The sequence below is a fragment of the Leptinotarsa decemlineata genome, unplaced genomic scaffold, assembly GCF_025532065.1.
Source record: "Leptinotarsa decemlineata unplaced genomic scaffold, Ldec_3_MD MMD2_tig00026354_RagTag_RagTag, whole genome shotgun sequence".
Classification (NCBI taxonomy): domain Eukaryota; kingdom Metazoa; phylum Arthropoda; class Insecta; order Coleoptera; family Chrysomelidae; genus Leptinotarsa; species Leptinotarsa decemlineata.
The window spans coordinates 19086284-19104620 of record NW_027412702.1 but is presented as its reverse complement, the minus strand read 5'-3'; the positions used below and the strand labels follow the sequence as shown (position 1 = coordinate 19104620).

Below are 18337 nucleotides of genomic sequence, written 5' to 3'. Positions count from 1 at the left end.
TCAAAAAAAAACAACAGCCCTTTTCAGGGCTACATTATTCACACAAACAGTAGTTAGTTGTATTAGTATTCATAGATTATATGACAAATGAATACTTTGACTAATAAAAGTCTAAGTAATTTGTTAGTCTTTGAATATCTATACATTATATGACAAATAAATTACTACTTTGACTGAAAAGTCGATATTTGGAATTTGATAGTCATTGAATATCTATGCATATGATGAGTACTACTTTAAATGAAAGTTGAAGTTGGCATTTTGTCAATCATTGTATGCATATAATGATGAATACTTTTACATACATACATTTTGTTTGAGACTATAATGTTAACAATGGTATGAACCTGTTTCTGTTTGAAAGTATAATGATAGCTCTGAAAAGAGCTATTTTTTTTATTGTTTCAGTCTTCAATTGTAGCCCTGAAAAGGGCTGTTTTTTTTATTAATCCATGCAATGGTATGGACTAACGCTCCTCATCATCATCAGAAACAATGATGATTGTATCATCATCTGTATCTGATGATATACTGATGATGTCATCCTCATAATCATCTGAATCAGACGATATACTAATGGAATCATCATTAGCATAATTATCTAGCTCGTTATCCTCTAGATCGTCTAACTCATTGACATCCATCTCTAACTCTGCCTCTACTTCCTCTTGCATACCTTCTTCCATACGTGCCGGGAAATCATCAGGTAGATCATAGATACGTTGCAGCATTTGTGCAAAATTTGTACTGAAATGATCGAACGTTGAATCTATTCCATGTACCTGGATGGGGCCTGTACTCGTCATAGAACACTCTGGTACACTCATCGGTTCGGTGGTGGAATCAGCACTCGACATTGTGGAAGAATGATATAGAACTGGGATTGATGCTTTATTTATATTGGAAAAAAAAAGGAGGGGGTGAAGTGTAAATGTAGAACAATTCAGTGTTTGAAATTCGAAAGCAATAAGAATGACAATTTTCTTGAAATTCTAAGTGATTATTATTATGAGAAACTCTGAGTGATTATTATAAAAAAAACTAATAAGGGAGAGGGAAAAAGACACTGCCCCAACCTCGCAGTGCCTCGTGTACACCAACCAAAAAGTGTGTACTCCGTGGAAGGAAAGGAAAGGAATAGAAAGGATGGGAGAAATGAGGAAACGATTACATATCATCGTCTGAATTCAGGACTTCATCAATCAGGATAGGGGATGGTGGAGGACTATCATCGGACTCATTGTCAGCGTCACCGTCATCATCGTCATCGCTGTCGTCGTCGTCTGTGTTTCCGGACTGTGTATCCCATTCGTAATCATTCCGCCAATCATAGGGATCTGGATAATCCCCATCAGACAGGTCCGCTTGATCGGTTCCAGTAACGTGAAGCACTTGTATCCGATCATCATAAATTATGTCATCATAATCCATCGAGTGAGGTGCCGTCGTGGAGGTAACGAAACCTTCATGGATAGAAGCCCAGTAAGGATGTTGATGCGCTGGGTCACTGTACGGCTCAGTAGTTGAATCAGGTTCCATGTTGAAGGTGGCTGATCAACTGAATATTCCAACAGATAATTCCTACTTTTATACTTTTGAAAGGGAGTGGGGGAGGAGTGGGGAGGAGAGGGGATTAAGTGGGAATGAATTTCAAAAATGACATGAGCTATATTCCATGAAAGAGAAAATTGAAAATACTATATGAATTATATGAAATATACTTATTGATTTCATTATGAAACATATTTTCTTCCCAAGAGATTATTTACAATAGATTAGAGAACACAAAAATTGATGTGAGGTATTTGCATAGAAGAACTTGTAATTGAAATAAAAAAAGGAAATAATAATGAGACGAAGTGAAGAAAAATGCTCCAACCATCGCATTGTTCAATGTGTACCAAACCAAAACAATGTACACCCTTAATTTCACTTCTTTTTTTTTATTTTATTTTTATTTCCTAAAATTACAAACATAAACTTAAAACTATCTTAATTAAATATTCCTAACTAACCTAAAACTAATCTTACTACACTTACACTTAATCTATGGGAAAGTTTTTATAAAAGTCACTAACTTTTTATAAGTCTCTATCGAAGAGGTATCTGCTTCACACTTTTTCTCCAGAGATGCATACTTCCGATCTAGTTCGGCTATTACTTTTTCTGCTTCCCTCCGTCGGTTAACAATTTCAGCCATTTCGCGCTTCCTTTTAACCAACGCGGCCTCACTAGCTCGAGAAGCATGTTCTGCTTCCTTACATCTCTGTAGAAAACTGTCCAACATTTCACTAACCTCTCCGATAGGCTGTCGCACTTGTGGCACTAACACTTCAGGATTCGTCACCGGTGTTGCCAGCATCGGCGAAAGCGGCACCACCGACGGAGTGAATACGATGGGAGCCTCCTCCGATGGGGACAATACAACTGGTGGCTCCTCCGGAGAAGGCGCCCTAGGTTGTTCCACTACTGCTGCGGGTGGTGTGGAGGGCCTTAAGCTGTTTGGAGCGGTCGACCAACTACCTGCATAAGGATTAGTCCTATTGCAAGTAGCTCGGTACTTAGAAATAGGACCAACCTTCGCTGCAGGTCGTTGGCAAACCTTCTTTACAGGCCTGACTTCCTCCTCCTCCTCGAATAAGTCAGGGCTGGTGGATCTGCACCTAACTCGCGAAGTGGATGCCTTCTCCTGCTCTGTCATAGGCATGATGGATGCCACAGCGTTATTTAATTCCTGAGTGTTGGATGCCATTCTAAAAATGTAAAATAATACAAAGTTAGTAGATGTAAAAAATTAAAGTACATTGTTAACTTACTCAAACTTAGCTCCTCGTCGTATAGTACACTGCTTCTGGTTGAGTATGGCTGGACTGCTCTGGATGACTGGAGTTGTCGTACTGAATGTAGAAGAACGTGCTCCTCGGGGTATCAACATCATTGGGAGTGGAGGGAATGAGGTGGGGGCGTGCATGCGCAATGGTTGGAATATGGTGGGGCGAGAAATGGTAGGAAGTGGGCGGGGTGAGCAATGGTGGGAAGAAAGCGGGCCGCGCTCCGCGCGGCTTACGCCCCAATTCGCTACGCTCGCGCCGGCGCGCTTCGCGCGCCGGCGCGAGCGTAATGGGGCCACCGCGCCGGCGCGCTTCGCGCGCCGGCGCGGTGGCCCCCCACCCACCACCCCGGGGGGAGGAGGGGGGGGGTGGGGGGTGGGGGGCGGCGGGGCCGCGCTACGCGCGGCCCCGCCGCCCCCCACCCCCACCCGCGCGCTTCGCGCGCCGTGAAACCTAACCTAACCTAACACCTATGACCCTAACCTACTGTGTGTATTAATCTAATCTAACCTAACGCGGGAGTAAATTCACCATGTTGGTTCAATTAATACGTCATCTGTTGGTTTTGGTTTTGGTTCTATTATTCTAACATTTGGATCAATGTCCAGTCCTGGATATCCCAGTCCACCTGATGGCCTGACTTTATGGCTTTTCTCCAAAACTTCAACTCTCTCTTCTAGTACATCATACTTTTTCATTGTAGTCCCTGTTATGTTTGACATAGCATCAAATTTTTTATTTGTAGACGCTGTTATGTCAGACATTTTTATGTCCACATCATTTGTAAGTTTGTCAAATTTACGAGTGAAAGTTATCCGAGCCTCTGCAATTTTATCGTCAAATGCTTGACGGGCATCGCGAGCAATATTACCTATTGTGGATTGTATTGCAGCTTGTAGGGCTAGAAGTATAACCTCCTTTGTTCCGTTAATTTCCCCCTCAAGATATGATACAGTTACACAATCACTCTTGTCAATTGGTTCGCTTATATTTTTCAATATTTTTCTTTGCATGTCATAATGACCATCTTTTGTTAATTTAAAACCAATCCCGGGAGGACCTCGAATGACATTACCACCCAATTTTCTTTTTCTACCAAACTTATCGATTGTTTTAGACATTGTGCACTCTACGATGATTCTTTTCAAACTGATATTTCTTTCATTTACATTATGCTATATACTTTACAGTAATTGGTTAGGAAAATAGAAATGAAACAAATAATATTTTTATCATTTTTTATTCATCTAAGTAACTTGGTAAAAGTGATACATATACAATACATAATACAATAATCACAAATAATCACAAATAAGAATGTTCCGGTTTGAAGGAATAAGCAATAATACTTCGAATTATAATTCAATTATTCATCTCTACAGTCAACAAATTGATTAGTTGGTCTAAGGCGCTCTCTTGAGAAAAAGAATGAACGATTTCAGACACCCAACGAATGTTATCATTAGGATCATTTCGATAAAATTCTATATCGCTATGACCCCATGGAAGAGTTCGAGTGGTATTCGGAATGATGAATCTCTTGTCGTCATGATACGATAAAGCGACTTTATTTTTCAATTCAGTGTAAATATCATGCAATACGCTTCTGAACGAGTTCATCTTCCTGAATATCATACCTCCCTCTTCAATGATTTTTTCATAGTCTTCACATGTCAATTCATTCTTTATAACAGATCGTTTCACACCTTTGGCCTTCTTCAGTTCACCATCAACAGATTTCACGTAATACGCTTTAGCACCTGTACCGTAAAAGCTGATTATTGGATCATTTGGGAATTCATCTTTGAAATTACCCAGAACTGACTTTGTCACTGGAATATTGAATTGGTTTCCTATTTTATAATTAGATGTATCGAACTTATTTATATTATTTTTGATAAATTCATAGAAATTGTCTGTATTTACTTTGAGAATAAGGGAGTCGGTATCAGTGTAGAGTAAGGACGCATCTTCTCCAAACTCTTGTTTGATACATCCATAGAAAAAATCATACATAACTGTTTTAGATAATTCTAGAATGGAAAATCCTAAATATAGTGGTTTATCATAATGAACTTTTACTCTAGCCAATTGAATGGCAACAAAATTTTCTGTAAAAATAGAGCATTTTTTAAAATTTGGTCGAGATATGAGACAACTAGCACCTATAGTTCTTTTTATATTTTCCCAATGTGTAATGAGTCTAACATCAATTCTATTGTCTACGTTTTCCATTGTTTTTCCATAGACTGCATTATTCATTAGTTTGTAGAAATCTTTTTCAGATTTGTTATTAGACCTATTACGCATTTCAGTATTCAAATCTATATAAGGCTTCATCCAACATGATTGCTTAAACCTCAATACTCTATGTGTGTTCATCACTATCAAACCATGATTGACAGCTTGCTGTAAGTTTCTATAGTGAACAATATATTTTCTTTTGTCGTTTAAATTTGGAATTAATTTGGGAACTTTCGATTTTGCATATGGAGGTATCAAACGTTCAACTAAGAATGGTAAATCGGAATGTTTATCATGAAGTTCTTGGGGATAATGTATATCCACTTCCAATACATATCCATAAGGACTATCGATATCCACATTCATTATATCAAGATTGAGAATTTCATGAGGTGCTAACCATGAAAATTCACCTGTTGGTAATGGTTGCGACATGCTGTGACCATATAGATTTGTTGCATCCAAATATGAAATGAATGAAGATGGTTCATTTGGATTATAATCCGGTAAAAATGTATTGTTTGCTTTATGTTTCCTTTCACTACATTGACTTATTCCACCACGAATACCTTTTTGAAAGAAGTGAACCATATCAATATCAGTTAGTAATTCCAATTCAATATTAGTATATTTCAACATGGCATCCCACGATAATCCGGGTGCAGTGAAGTATTGTGCCGGATCCAATTTATATTTATCAACAGATATATTTCTAAAGTTTTCAAAAATGTCACATAATAGTAACACATCTGACTTTAAATATAAATCAGAGTATTCACCCAAATCCTGACATTCGAATAAATTCCAAACAAGTTGAGCTCTCCCATAATCATTATCTGATATATGTTCACAATTGAGTTTATCATAAAATTGATTTTTGGTTGGAAGTCTTGGATGATTCAGTTTTTCGATGTCATCAACAAAACTATAGGGAAATACACCTTTCTTTCTCATCAAATTGAAATTTTCAATTTGTGGGAAATGTTTGCGCATCTCGATACACTGATCAGATGTTAAATTTGCACCTAAATTCTCCAAAGAACTAGGCATGAATCTGAAACTATCAATGAATCTCATTTTCAAATAATTCTTCTTCACCCTACCATCTTTATCCGTATAGGAGTGTGTAAAGAGATGTTTTGTGAAAGATATATATTTCTCATTAGTTTGTGGGATGACATCCACTTTATCTTTGTTTTTATACAATTCCTTTAAGAATAAATGACAATCATATCCACTGAGATTGTGAAAAATTATAGGAATGAAATTTGGCAATTTAAAATTCAAATTACAAGATGAATGAGCAGCAGGGGACCTTTTTTTTCCTGTGAGGTGACAATGATCCCTCACTTTGACTTCGCCATCATTAAATTGTTTGGAACAAATGCCACAATTTGTGGCAGAAGCAAACTGTTCCTCTTCCTCAGGAGTTTGTACATCCATAGGAATAGGAAACCTGAGATGATTTTCATAAATATTTTTCAAATCATCTTCGATTTTGCTAACGAATTTCTGGGCTGCATCCACACCCCTATACGAAACAAATTTTGATAAATCATCATTGTATGAACATTTAATCAAATAAGCAAATGAATAAGGCTCATGTTTGAATGTCTTGATCGAATACGAGTATTCAGGATTTGGTTTAGTGGTTTGAATAGGCTTCAGTACTGATTCAAAATCTGCATACACTACAAATGGTACCTTCATTTGTTTCTCAAAGTTTTCAAAAGTTAGTATATTTTCAGGTACCGTTTTCCCATATTTATTGACTTTGAAATTGGTTGATGGTGTTGTAGTACTCAAGTGATTACAATCATTTATCTTATGACGTAATAGTAATTGTTCATTAGAAAAATATAATAAACAGCCATCACAAAAATATTTCTTATGTTCATGAGCCGATAATTGGCTTGAAACTAATCTTGAAAGATCTTTGATCCAACAATAATGATTATTACCGAAATCATCTGTGATAAGTAACAAATTGACATGTCTTCTAAGTCTTCTCTGAGAGTAACGTAATGGTCCAATTATTTCATACATTATTTTACCCTTCTCGAATTTACTTTCTAAACCGTACACATTAACTGAAATATCATTCTTGTCTTCAAATTTCACAATATCTTTCAACTTTACTGGAAAATTCATACCTGTTACATCTATGACTGTACTGAAATGTGGATACGATGAAACTTCTGATGTTCTATCGATTGCAGGATGTAGTGCTGAAGTGATAGCCCATGCAAAACAATGCTGATCTTCATTACGGACATTAACCACGGCCTTCCTACGCTCAATACATTCAGGCAGCTTCACATATGAACATCCACTGAGCGGGCTGTATTTATTAATGTTCAACTCCAGAAACATGATTTTTTCACAAGTCCAACCTTAAATACAGAACAATATTACTAATCCATCCAATTAAAACTTGGTAGAAATGTTTACCTGAATCACGTTCCTGGAATTCTGTAGTTTGAGCGATAATCCCATTTCGAAATCCATCAAATAAGGAATTCAAATCAGTAGATTGATCAACTGTTCTATTCTGTGAATTAAATGATTTGGTTTCCTTCAGGTCTTGTGTTTGTAGAATATAACTCCCAAATACTTCCATATTCACTTTGATGATTTTGTGAACCCTGATGGCCGATTCCAATAATTCTATAACTTTCTGCCTGATTTCATTAAAGAATAACATGTAATCGGTGGAAACAATGGAACTCTGCACCCTGTATGTCGCAATCCGACGTTTGAAGGCGCTCTTTATAATTTGAACACCATCACTGAATTGAACACATGTATTATTCTTATGTTGTAGAGTTCTATTGTGAGAATTCACTTGAGTCAATGGAATCATCACATTACAACAATTACATGTGTACATAGGTGCTGCAGCGTCATCTAATCTCACTCGTTTCACTGATGGCCCTCCTTGGCAACTCTGGAGCTGATGACGACGAAGGTTGTCACTACGGGTAAAAGATTTACCACATTCACAAGAATACATTTTCTATGATATGTTCTCACTAACTCACTCGATGGAAACTGACATAACCAACACTCGCCCGCTTCTTAAATACCATAATCCACGTCGCCTGCGCATCACCGTAGAGAGTGAGGGTAGGTAAGGACACATCGATGCATCCGCTAGAAATGCCTGACGTCACAGCCAAGCCCATCTCCAATTTGATGCGAGTTGCCGGCACGAGCAAGCAGTGATCGTTGCGCTCTCGGAGAGGGCAGACGTTTGCACAGTCCTCGCCCGCCTGCGTGTCACCATCAATAGCGAGGGTAGGGTGATGCGTTACGTCACATCATTCACTGCTTCGAGAGCGATAGCCGAACAAGCAATTGTCGTTGCGCTCTCGGAGAAGACAGACGTTAGCACAGTCCTCGCCCGCCTGCGTGTCACCATTGATGGCGAGTCTGGGGCGTTACGTCACATCCTTCACTACATCGAGGGAGGTGAGAGCAGACCGATGAATACGCATTACTCTGCCACACGTCGTGGAGTGAACATGTCGCTCTCTAGCCGTTGAACGGTTATTGCTGTGACGTCACTCCACTACTAACTTGGTGCCCTCACACCGATGGAGCATTCATTACTTGGAGGATCTTCGAAGTAAGCAGACGTATGTTTGTACATAGACAAACAAGCACATGATGAAACCCTGTACCGTGCATTCTCTAACACACACACACACACATACACACACAAAATCTCATATGAAAAAAAAAATCTGAACGATCCATGCACCAGACACTTCAAGGTCACAACGCCTTGACTTCACTGCACAACAAAAAAAGCAAATAACACGTCATATTGGTGGGGGGAGGATTAGAACCGGGAAAAAATTTCTGAACAATCCATACACCACACCCTTCAAGGTCACATCACCTTGACTTCACCAAACAACAACCAATAAAAAAGCAATTAATACGTCATAGTGGTGGGGGGAGGCTTAGAACCGGCTCAAATCTCCTACTCACGCGCACGGGAAACGGATATGTTGTTCAAATATACTTTCATCGTACCTTCCGATTCATTTTGACTCATAGAGGTACGGTTTTTGGTGAAAATGGATTCAACTGTGTGTCATTATTTGAAAAGATTGAGTTATGATCAGAAAATAATTGCAAACTAGATCAACATTCTGTTATGAAACAGATAGATGAAGATGTTATAGTACATTCGGTATTTTCTGAGAGTGAGAGAATTTCAAGAAAGAAAAAAATCTAATTGGTCAGTAACTGGAATTTATAAGATTTTGCGTATAAAAATAAATATGTATTATCTGGTGACGTTTATAAGACTATCCATTTTCTTTATCCAACCTATTCAAATGAAAAAAATATAATTTGAGTTATAATTCGTTTTTTGATGTAAATCAATGTGATATTATTATTATTAACACTGATAATATCAAATAGACGGTATGTTTAATAATAAAGACGGATAAAGTCTTTGAAATGTCACCAGATAAGTATACAAATAGAATAGGTTTTCGTGGTTAGAGATTTGAAGATCTGAATTTCGAGCTCAAAATTTTACATTGTTTGTCGTTTCGGTTTCGACTTTGAACCCATTTTCAAGAAGTAGAAAAGTGTGACTGTACTGAGAGATACACTTTTGGGTTTTGTGACTTGATGCCGAAGCCTCAATCTAGTTTGGAAATGAAGATTCATATTTTCAACTGGATTTTATGGCTGATTCAGAAACAATTTCATAGATTTATTGGTAATACTTACATCGAAAAAGATATTGCGATAATTTGTAATCTGAAAAAAGTCTACAGGGATTCTTTAAAAGATTCTTTACTGGATGAATCAGTTTCATTGGGATTGATGAGAACTGGAACTATTTTTTGTGATAATGACTCTATGCGATCATCCAGATCCCACATATATGCTTTGATGCTGATTGTTTTGTGTATACATTTTTCCAAGCTTCTTGGTCGATTGTTTCCAGAGCATTGTACAGGCATTTCTTTACTTCACACAGTTTGAAGGTCTTGTTATTCCTTGTGATTATTCCTTTAACTTGAGTCCAAACCAATTTTGACTCATGACGTTTAGCCAAGTTGAGGAGCTCCGCTTTCAACATGGTTGATTTGGAAGGAATAGCTTTTATTTATAACCACTCAGTAATATTTGCCTTCCTCCAGCACGACTCGTCTACTGTAATGAATTGCTTTATCCATTAATACTACGTATCCCTGCAGAACTTTCACAAGTTTGTTGTTGTACCCTTCTTCGAATATTCTGCCATCCATTCCTTGATGATAATCACCATTTTTCTTCGATTCAAACAGCATCAATCCATCTTTCACGAATCCCTCATTGCTCTCTATGTGAGTGATTATCAGATAACGACCTTTTCCAACTGGAATTTTCAGACCAGTGGAACAACCTTCCATGAAGGCTTGTCTTCCCCTTTGGATGTTATGGTCTTGGCAAACCTTCGAGACGATATGAAAAAATATGTTTTAAACATCTTTTACCGTCAACCAGCTGTCGCACTGTCGCACCCCTACAAACGACAACCTTCAAAAGTCGAAACTTGTGCGAGGTCTCACATTTCAACGTGTGATTCCTAACACGGGTTGGACAATAGCAAAAGAAAATCGATCGTTCAGTCTGTTATGATCAAAATGTCAAAATACACCTAATAATGTGCCCTCATACTATTTATTTCATTAAAAAATATTTCACAGTAAAATGGATCCGGCCGAAGAACAAGAAGTCAAAGACGTCAAACCAAAAGCTGACTCAGATGAAGACAAAAACCAGCAGCAACCACAACAACCGCAGCAACAACCTCAACAACGACCTCCACCATCATCCACCGTCATCAAACGAAATTTCATCACAACTGCTGGAACAATAGTTGAAAATTACGACGAACAGCCTCCAGAGGCAGCAGGCGAAGAAATAGTTAACACCTCTACGTCAACTCCACAAGAACAAAGTCCTGTGACGCACAAAATTGAGTCTCCAGAATCGGGATCATACCAAGAGATTATCACCCAACGAGACATAAAGACTTATTCGGTCGAGGTACCGGATACTTACACAGCTTCTGGCACCTACTCCTCAGAGTTATACTCAATAGATAACAGCATGACATCAGTTACTATCTCTAGTGACTTGGAACATCAAGGAGACTACACTAACTTGCAGACTGCTCAGTACAATAACGGATACACCGATGCTTCGCAGTATATGGAACAGCATCAGTACCAGACCCTGTACACTGAGAGAGGAGCCGTGGATAGTTCTCCACCGGTTTTGTATAGGAACGATCCCAATTTGGGGTCTTCTAGGTATCAAGTAAGTGCTATTTTATTGTACTGATATGTCAGGATTATTACAAAGTTCGCAATGCTAATAGGTGAGCTGTGAAGGCCCATATCGACAGTGAGTTGGTTACGCTAAGCCCTTACTGAAACAAAGAATTAGGTTGATGCAGAAACAGAAGAGGTCCCCACAAGCGACCCTCTATAGTTTGGGGTCAACGGTATCGTGGTGCATATACTTGATGAAAGTCCACAGCGTATTCAAACACATCATTGTGAAATTTCCATTGAACAGTTCACAAAACTGCAACATGTGTTTCACTTCCCTTTCTATTGAAGTTCTCTTGGTGTTTGTGTATTTCTATGGCTTCTAGATACATTCTTGTTGAATAATATTTCGACGTTGCTAGCCTCTTGGTATTTTCGAACAGGATCTTGTGTTTCCCGTCAGACCCTGCATGTTCAGCTATTGCAGACTTCATGGTCTGTCCCAATCAGCAACTTCGTTCATGGAATCCTATGAACTCCCGCTGATTTTAGTGGATCTACGCTGTCTTCTGCTAATCTCAGATACTCCAAAATCTTCTTTGTTGGTTTGCAGACGGTGTTAATTTTATCCTTCTTTAGAAATCTAACATTCAGTGTTCGACGGGAAACACAAGATCCCAAGAGGCTAGCAACTTCGAATCATTATTCAACAAGAAAAGAATAAAATAGAAGTCATAGATATACACAAACACCAAGAAAACTTTAACAGAAAAGAAGAGAGAACATATCTACAAAAGATGTGGCACACAGCAATATAAAGCGCCAAAACAAAGTAGGCGCGAAACCGCGATTATGAAAAGTGTGCGAAAAATCAGCACAGTTTCAGTTGATACGTCAAGAAGAGTCCTTCGACCACTCCACTGAAGATGACTGCCACAGTTGTAGTTGGAACGTTTGAAGATAATAACCAAAGAAGATCACGGCAAAACCCGGAAACCAACCAAAACACAGAAGGGACAATACTCGAAATTATTTTGCTACATCAATGATACGTCAACTAATTGCGGCATCAAACTCCGTATTGCTGCTGATTCTAATGTATAACTTCTAGGATTTCAGTAGTGCCAACTAATAGCTAATGGTCGTTTATGATTCATTGCTTCTAACAACCCTCTCTTATTCTCAGGGCGACTACGAACCGTCCACGCAAACCCAAGTCAGCCTCCTCAACCCGTCCAGCGAAACCGTCTACTCCACATTTCCCTCCACGAGCAGCGCCACCTACCACCAGTTCTACCAGAATAACCCCAACGTCCTGCACCCAGCGGACAGCACCCAGGCGTATGGGGGGGCGTACGTGAACACGGCCTGGTCCAGTGGCGGCGGCTTGGACGACGGGCACCGGGCCAGTCAAGAGGTACAAGTGAAAGAGTGCGTAAATTGCGGCGCTAGTGTCACCCCCCTTTGGCGTAGGGACGGTACCGGTCATTATCTCTGTAACGCGTGCGGTTTGTACAACAAAATAAATGGGGTGCACCGGCCGCCGATTAGGTCTCCTAAAAAACCACAGGCGGTAAGTTTGAATTTTGGTGGAATTGGTTTTGTCCTTTGGTGCGGCGACGCACGAGGGCGTAGTGGTGCTGATGCAGAAACATTTGAAAAGTCCCCCCAACTGACAGTTTTCAAACCTCAAAACTGTCGATTGACACTTTTGAATTTTGTCAATTGACACTTTTCAAATCTGTCAATCGAATTTTTCAAATATGTGGTTTGACACTTTGCAAATCTGTCGACTGATACCTTTCAAATCTGTTAATTTAGAATTTCATCTGTGAATTGACACTTTCAGAACCTGTAGACCATGGCCAACAACTCAAAAACATTCTTTAACATACTTATGAAGATCTGTCAATTGACACTTTTCAAATCTGTCAATTGCCACTTTTTCAACTTTTCAAATCAGTAAGAGATACTTTTTTCAAATTTGTGATTTGACCCTTTTCAGATCTGTTATTGACATTCTTTAAATCTGTCAATTTACATTTTCGAAATTTGTCAATCGATCGAAGATGCTCAAAGGTCTTCAAAAATTACATGGATGTATATGTGAACACTAAGGAGGAGATTGAAATCATTGAAATTGTTTAGAAGAAAAAATTATGCGAACACTGACATTCTTCTGGGAATTATAGAAATGAAAACAAATGTTTGCAAACGGTTTCAATTTGACACAGGGAAATTTAAAAAGTTTCTACTGACAGATTCAAAAGTATCATTTAACAATTTTTCGGTTTCCCGTAATTGCTTGAAAATTTGTCAATCGATGTTTTTTTAAATTTTTTGTACTAGCATCATTACGTGTTCGTAGCGATGTGGTCGAGGTAGTTTGGATTTTGAAATTTGCCAGGTTTGTCACCAAATGGAAATTCGTGTTGCGAGGTAAAATTGAAAATAATAAGCCACGAGAAGTTTCACGTGTTTTTTATAACGTAGCAATATTTTTTGGAGAATTCTTTGACTGATATGAAAATGGTCTCTCGATAACTTTATAATTCCAATGATCAACTTTTGCGATGTAACTTTTTTTTTCATAGGGCACATTGATATATGCCTCATCATTTTGAATTTTTTTAATATCCCTCGTTTTGGAGATATTTGATCGAAAATTTTCAAGTTTTTCAAAAAAAGTGTCATGGAAAAATAGCTTTGTTTTTTGACAAAATCTTAACTTCTGAAGTAGATTGTGGCCTCAATGAACGGTGAAAGTTATAAATCGCTATGTCTTTTCTTTCTCGAGTTGAGTTTACCATTGCATTCAACAGACATATAGACGAACAGACATACAAGAAAACATACCACAGAGTTTAAAAAAATATTTTTTCGATGTTGAACATTTTCTTCACAGCTGCTAGGCTTCTATATCTTCAAATAAAAAAGTAGAAGATTGCTATTTCTCAAGGTCGTAGTGTAATAAGGTCATCTGAGGTTCAACAGAGTAATACCACTCGTTTTTCAAATTTATAATCATGGACTATTCATGTGTAGAAAGACAATGTACTCTCCTATGATACGAAAATACCCATTTCGATCTTTCCGAATGTAGTTTCCAGAATCCAATTTTGTCAATTGGCTGAAAAAAATTGAACAAATATGGAGAAAAATAGGTCAAGAACAATACACATGTACCTATTATCTTTATTTAAACTAATTTCTGAATACAGAACGGGCTTAATGGCCTTTTTTACTCTTGTGGGTAGCTACAACCGTAAGTACTTTCCTAGATTTTCGCAACATTTATGATTCTTAGTTTCAACTATGGATTTTTTCATAACCCCAGCAACATTGTCTGAAAAGGAAATCCAAGAACACAGCAACGTGTAGACGAGGAAGGTTAAAGAGATCTGCAACGTAATAAGACGTGACTTTTGAATTAAGTGTGGAAATTTCTAATCTTTTAATCTTACATTTGACACCAACTCTATTCAAAATTGAAGGAGTTTGGCAAGGATAGTTTGAACGATAATGAAAATACCCAATGCTTATCGATGAAAGTATCCTGATCGAGTTCATTTATTTACAGGCTTTCGAAATAATCAAGGAGATTGATCTCATCAGCTGAAAATACTTCTCCTTGCCAATAATAGGTCTTAGATGTTTTATTCCCTGTTTTCTTCGGGCACAAAGTTTTTGAATATTTCTGAATATTGTGACCAACTAACACGTATATATGTATTGATGTAAATTATTGCGAAATTTTTTAGAAAATGATAGGATTGATAGTGCAACTTTCAATATTACATTTAGGAAGAAAACAACAAAGGTAAAGGGTAATATTATTTTTCCTATTAGTGGCGAACATCTGGTATATTTTGAAATTTCTATGTAAACGACCAATTGCCGCAACATTTGTCATGTGCTCCTTTATTAACAGAAAAAATAATTGATGAGTCTTGTGTTTTCACTTATGTGCATCCAAATATTGCTGTCTGCGATATTTTTCTGGTACTTGACTTGGTATCTTCAAGAATTTCTAGAGAATAAATTCTTCTGATTGTTTTTGAGCTTCGTTTGCACTGAGACAATATTAAGCAACTGTTGTTGTCGATTTTTCCTTTTTATTGCTGTATGCAATAAACTTTTGGCAATTAATGTTAACTTGTTATTGCTTTTCAATCTAGCTCATGCAGTATAGATGGAGATTTATAATTAGCATTAGCAGTGGCAGCATTTATATAATATTATCCACGTATAAACGAAAAGAGAAAGCTACGTTAGACTAAGTCTTAAAGGAAGACAGAAATTTAGTGGCCTGCAGTTCTCAACGTACTAAAAAGATGATCTGTATGGGAAAAAAATAAGTAACACTAGTTATTTAATTCTACTTTCATATAGTTTATAATTATCGATTAATTCGCAAACACTATAATTTGTCCAAGCGTTTGAAATTAAATCTAGTAGAAACGTTGAAGAGTAGAAAATTTACTAAAATATTCCTCACGAAACTGTAGTACCGATATTCATAGTTTCAATTGAGGGTTTTTTAGGACAGTATCAATAGTAAACATTCCAGTTCGGCATACGAATAATTTCATGAATTTGAATTCCTGGTTGAGGTTGTGTGGCCCAAGCCCAAGGAATTCAAGTCCTTTCTGGTTGACAAATAGCAATGAAATATCCAGGATGTTATTGAAATGAATCAAACGTGGCTCAGGAAGCACAAATTATAAAATTTTCTCGAATAGGTACCAATACATTATGAAAAATGAATTGACCGAAGATAGTTATCCCTCCAAATTACTGAAAATGATTCTGATATCAACTATTTACCTTTTACTAGTAACAAACCTTTGTACACGAACACATATTTTACGCAACTGAAATATATAATATGCAATAAATGAATAATATTCATTGTAGGGTGGAAACCAGTTATTATGGACTAGTCGCCAGCGTAGAATTTGATTTGTCACACAAAGTTTCGTGATAGATCATTTCGAACTAATAGATACAATATTTTTTTATAACCCAAAGTTTCAGGTTTCCAACTTCAAAACTGACGAAATTCAATACAATTCCTGATTCCCTTTCTTGTTGCTTATTTACATTATACAAAGAACCTACCTGCATAATTCAAGATTTTAGGTTCCGTAGCTTCGGTTGTACGTTAATACGTATGAGTCGCGTTCTCGGCGATATCGCTTCATTGCTTAGACCGCCCCTCTGCCCCCGCGCATCGTCCCCCGTCGTCTTACAGAAGACGCGACGCTTAATGGCTTACTGCGTTGCGTCAAGTTAATCTTATCGTGATAACTTTTAAACGATTCGTCCAAATTACTTGGTGTAAAAGACAAAGTTTATCTATATTCAATAAATAATTAAAACGATTACTGTATACATTTTCATAAGAATTTGATAGATATTCTAAAATGTGTATTGTAAAAAAGCATCCAATTCAATTGGATCAGTATTTTGCAGTGGCTACCACATAAGAGGTAGATATATGCTATCGCGGACTTTTATTTGACCATTCTGTATAAAAGCTTGATTCATCCCCCCTACATTGTACGTTAATTCATTTTTATATCACTATCAGTTTGAGATAAAGCATTGCCTTCCCTTAGTGTTCTTTATTCTTCACAATAATTATGAAAAATTGACAACTGAACGATAGGTGTGGAACGGTTGAAAAAATGAATTATTTTTCGAGGGTTGCTTCACCTTGCTTCGACAATAGCTTTCCTTCTTTGAGACAATCCAAGAAATAGCATACAAAACAAGCATTTTTCTCAATCATGTCCTCCTATTGGGCAAGTCCCAGACATGCTCACGCCGCTTACAAGAAGCAATACAAAGAAAACGTCTGGTGTCGTGAAAAAACAATTCATGCCTTTTGTATCACGATAATGGCCAAAAACAACACCGTAATCATACCTCACCACTGTATCAACCAGATTTGTCCCCTGTGACTTTCTTCTGTTTCCATGATTAGAGAGACCCATGAAAGGACGGCGTGGAGGGGATAAAATAGAAATTGATGAATGAATGAATATTTTTTGAGAAATCACTTTACTTTTTGAACAGACAGCCTAAGGTAATACAAACATTGTACACATGCGAAATATAAATCTTCAGTAAAATATATAGAGTGTCTCATTCTAAATAATGAATTTTCAACATACTCTTTCGAAAGTGATTCAAATTTGAAAAATTATGTTATTCGAAAAGTCACTAGCGTCATTTCCATGCAAATTAGGTTTCCAGCAAAAGCATATATTTTGTTTCGAGTTTCTGTTTGTATTTTTTCCACTTTCTGGACAGTCACTCTATACGTAATTGCAGTAGATCGCAAAGCATTTGAAAAATCAAATAAATTTGTCAAACCCTTAAAATAATAACGTAATTTTCCAGCTTACTTTACTAAAAATAGTCCACCATATAAAGTTATTGTCTGTTTACCCTGAATAAAATTTTCAGAGCACTAGCCTACGTGACAAAAGCGAATCAGTTTTATTTACACAAATATTGTTTGATGATGCTTGCGTCACATCAATTTTAAGGAATCCGCTATTCGAAGGGAACATTCAGAACGATACAATTTCAATATATTTCCGAATGAACCGATTTTATCAGTTGGACGAGAAAGTATCTACACCGAAAAACCACTTCAATTCATGCCCTGGGTGATATCATTGTGTACTCAGTCGAATTGAGGCCAAGTAATAGCGATAAGAAGTACCTAGTGCGGAGCATGTAATGTGATCACACAAGATTTTGTAAGAACTCTTACTTCCATAATAAAAACATTTACGCCTTTGGTTATTTTGTTCATCCAGGGGCAGTAATCAAGCGATATTTATCTACAATTTTTCGTTTACAATGACTTCAATGCAGACGGTGACTTTGTCATTTTTATTGATTAGTGTCCCTGGAACCCAGCACTAAATTTTTCCTTAGCTGTATGTTTCGTAACTG

At 37.3% G+C, this 18337-nt stretch overlaps 1 protein-coding gene across 4 annotated transcripts in view; it reads left to right on the top strand.

The window, feature by feature from the left end:
• The window catches only part of LOC111503281 (uncharacterized), a 66538-nt gene that overhangs the window by 30619 nt on the left and 17582 nt on the right, over window positions 1–18337 (top strand). For 3 of the 4 annotated variants that reach the window (XM_074184371.1, XM_074184370.1, XM_074184369.1), the window contains exons 2-3: window positions 10796–11411; window positions 12552–12938. In XM_074184371.1, the coding sequence (XP_074040472.1) occupies window positions 10800–11411; window positions 12552–12938 (999 nt within the window). In that variant the 5' untranslated portion in view covers window positions 10796–10799. The remainder of the gene's footprint in view (window positions 1–10795; window positions 11412–12551; window positions 12939–18337) is intronic. The other variant, XM_074184372.1, reaches the window with a different exon arrangement.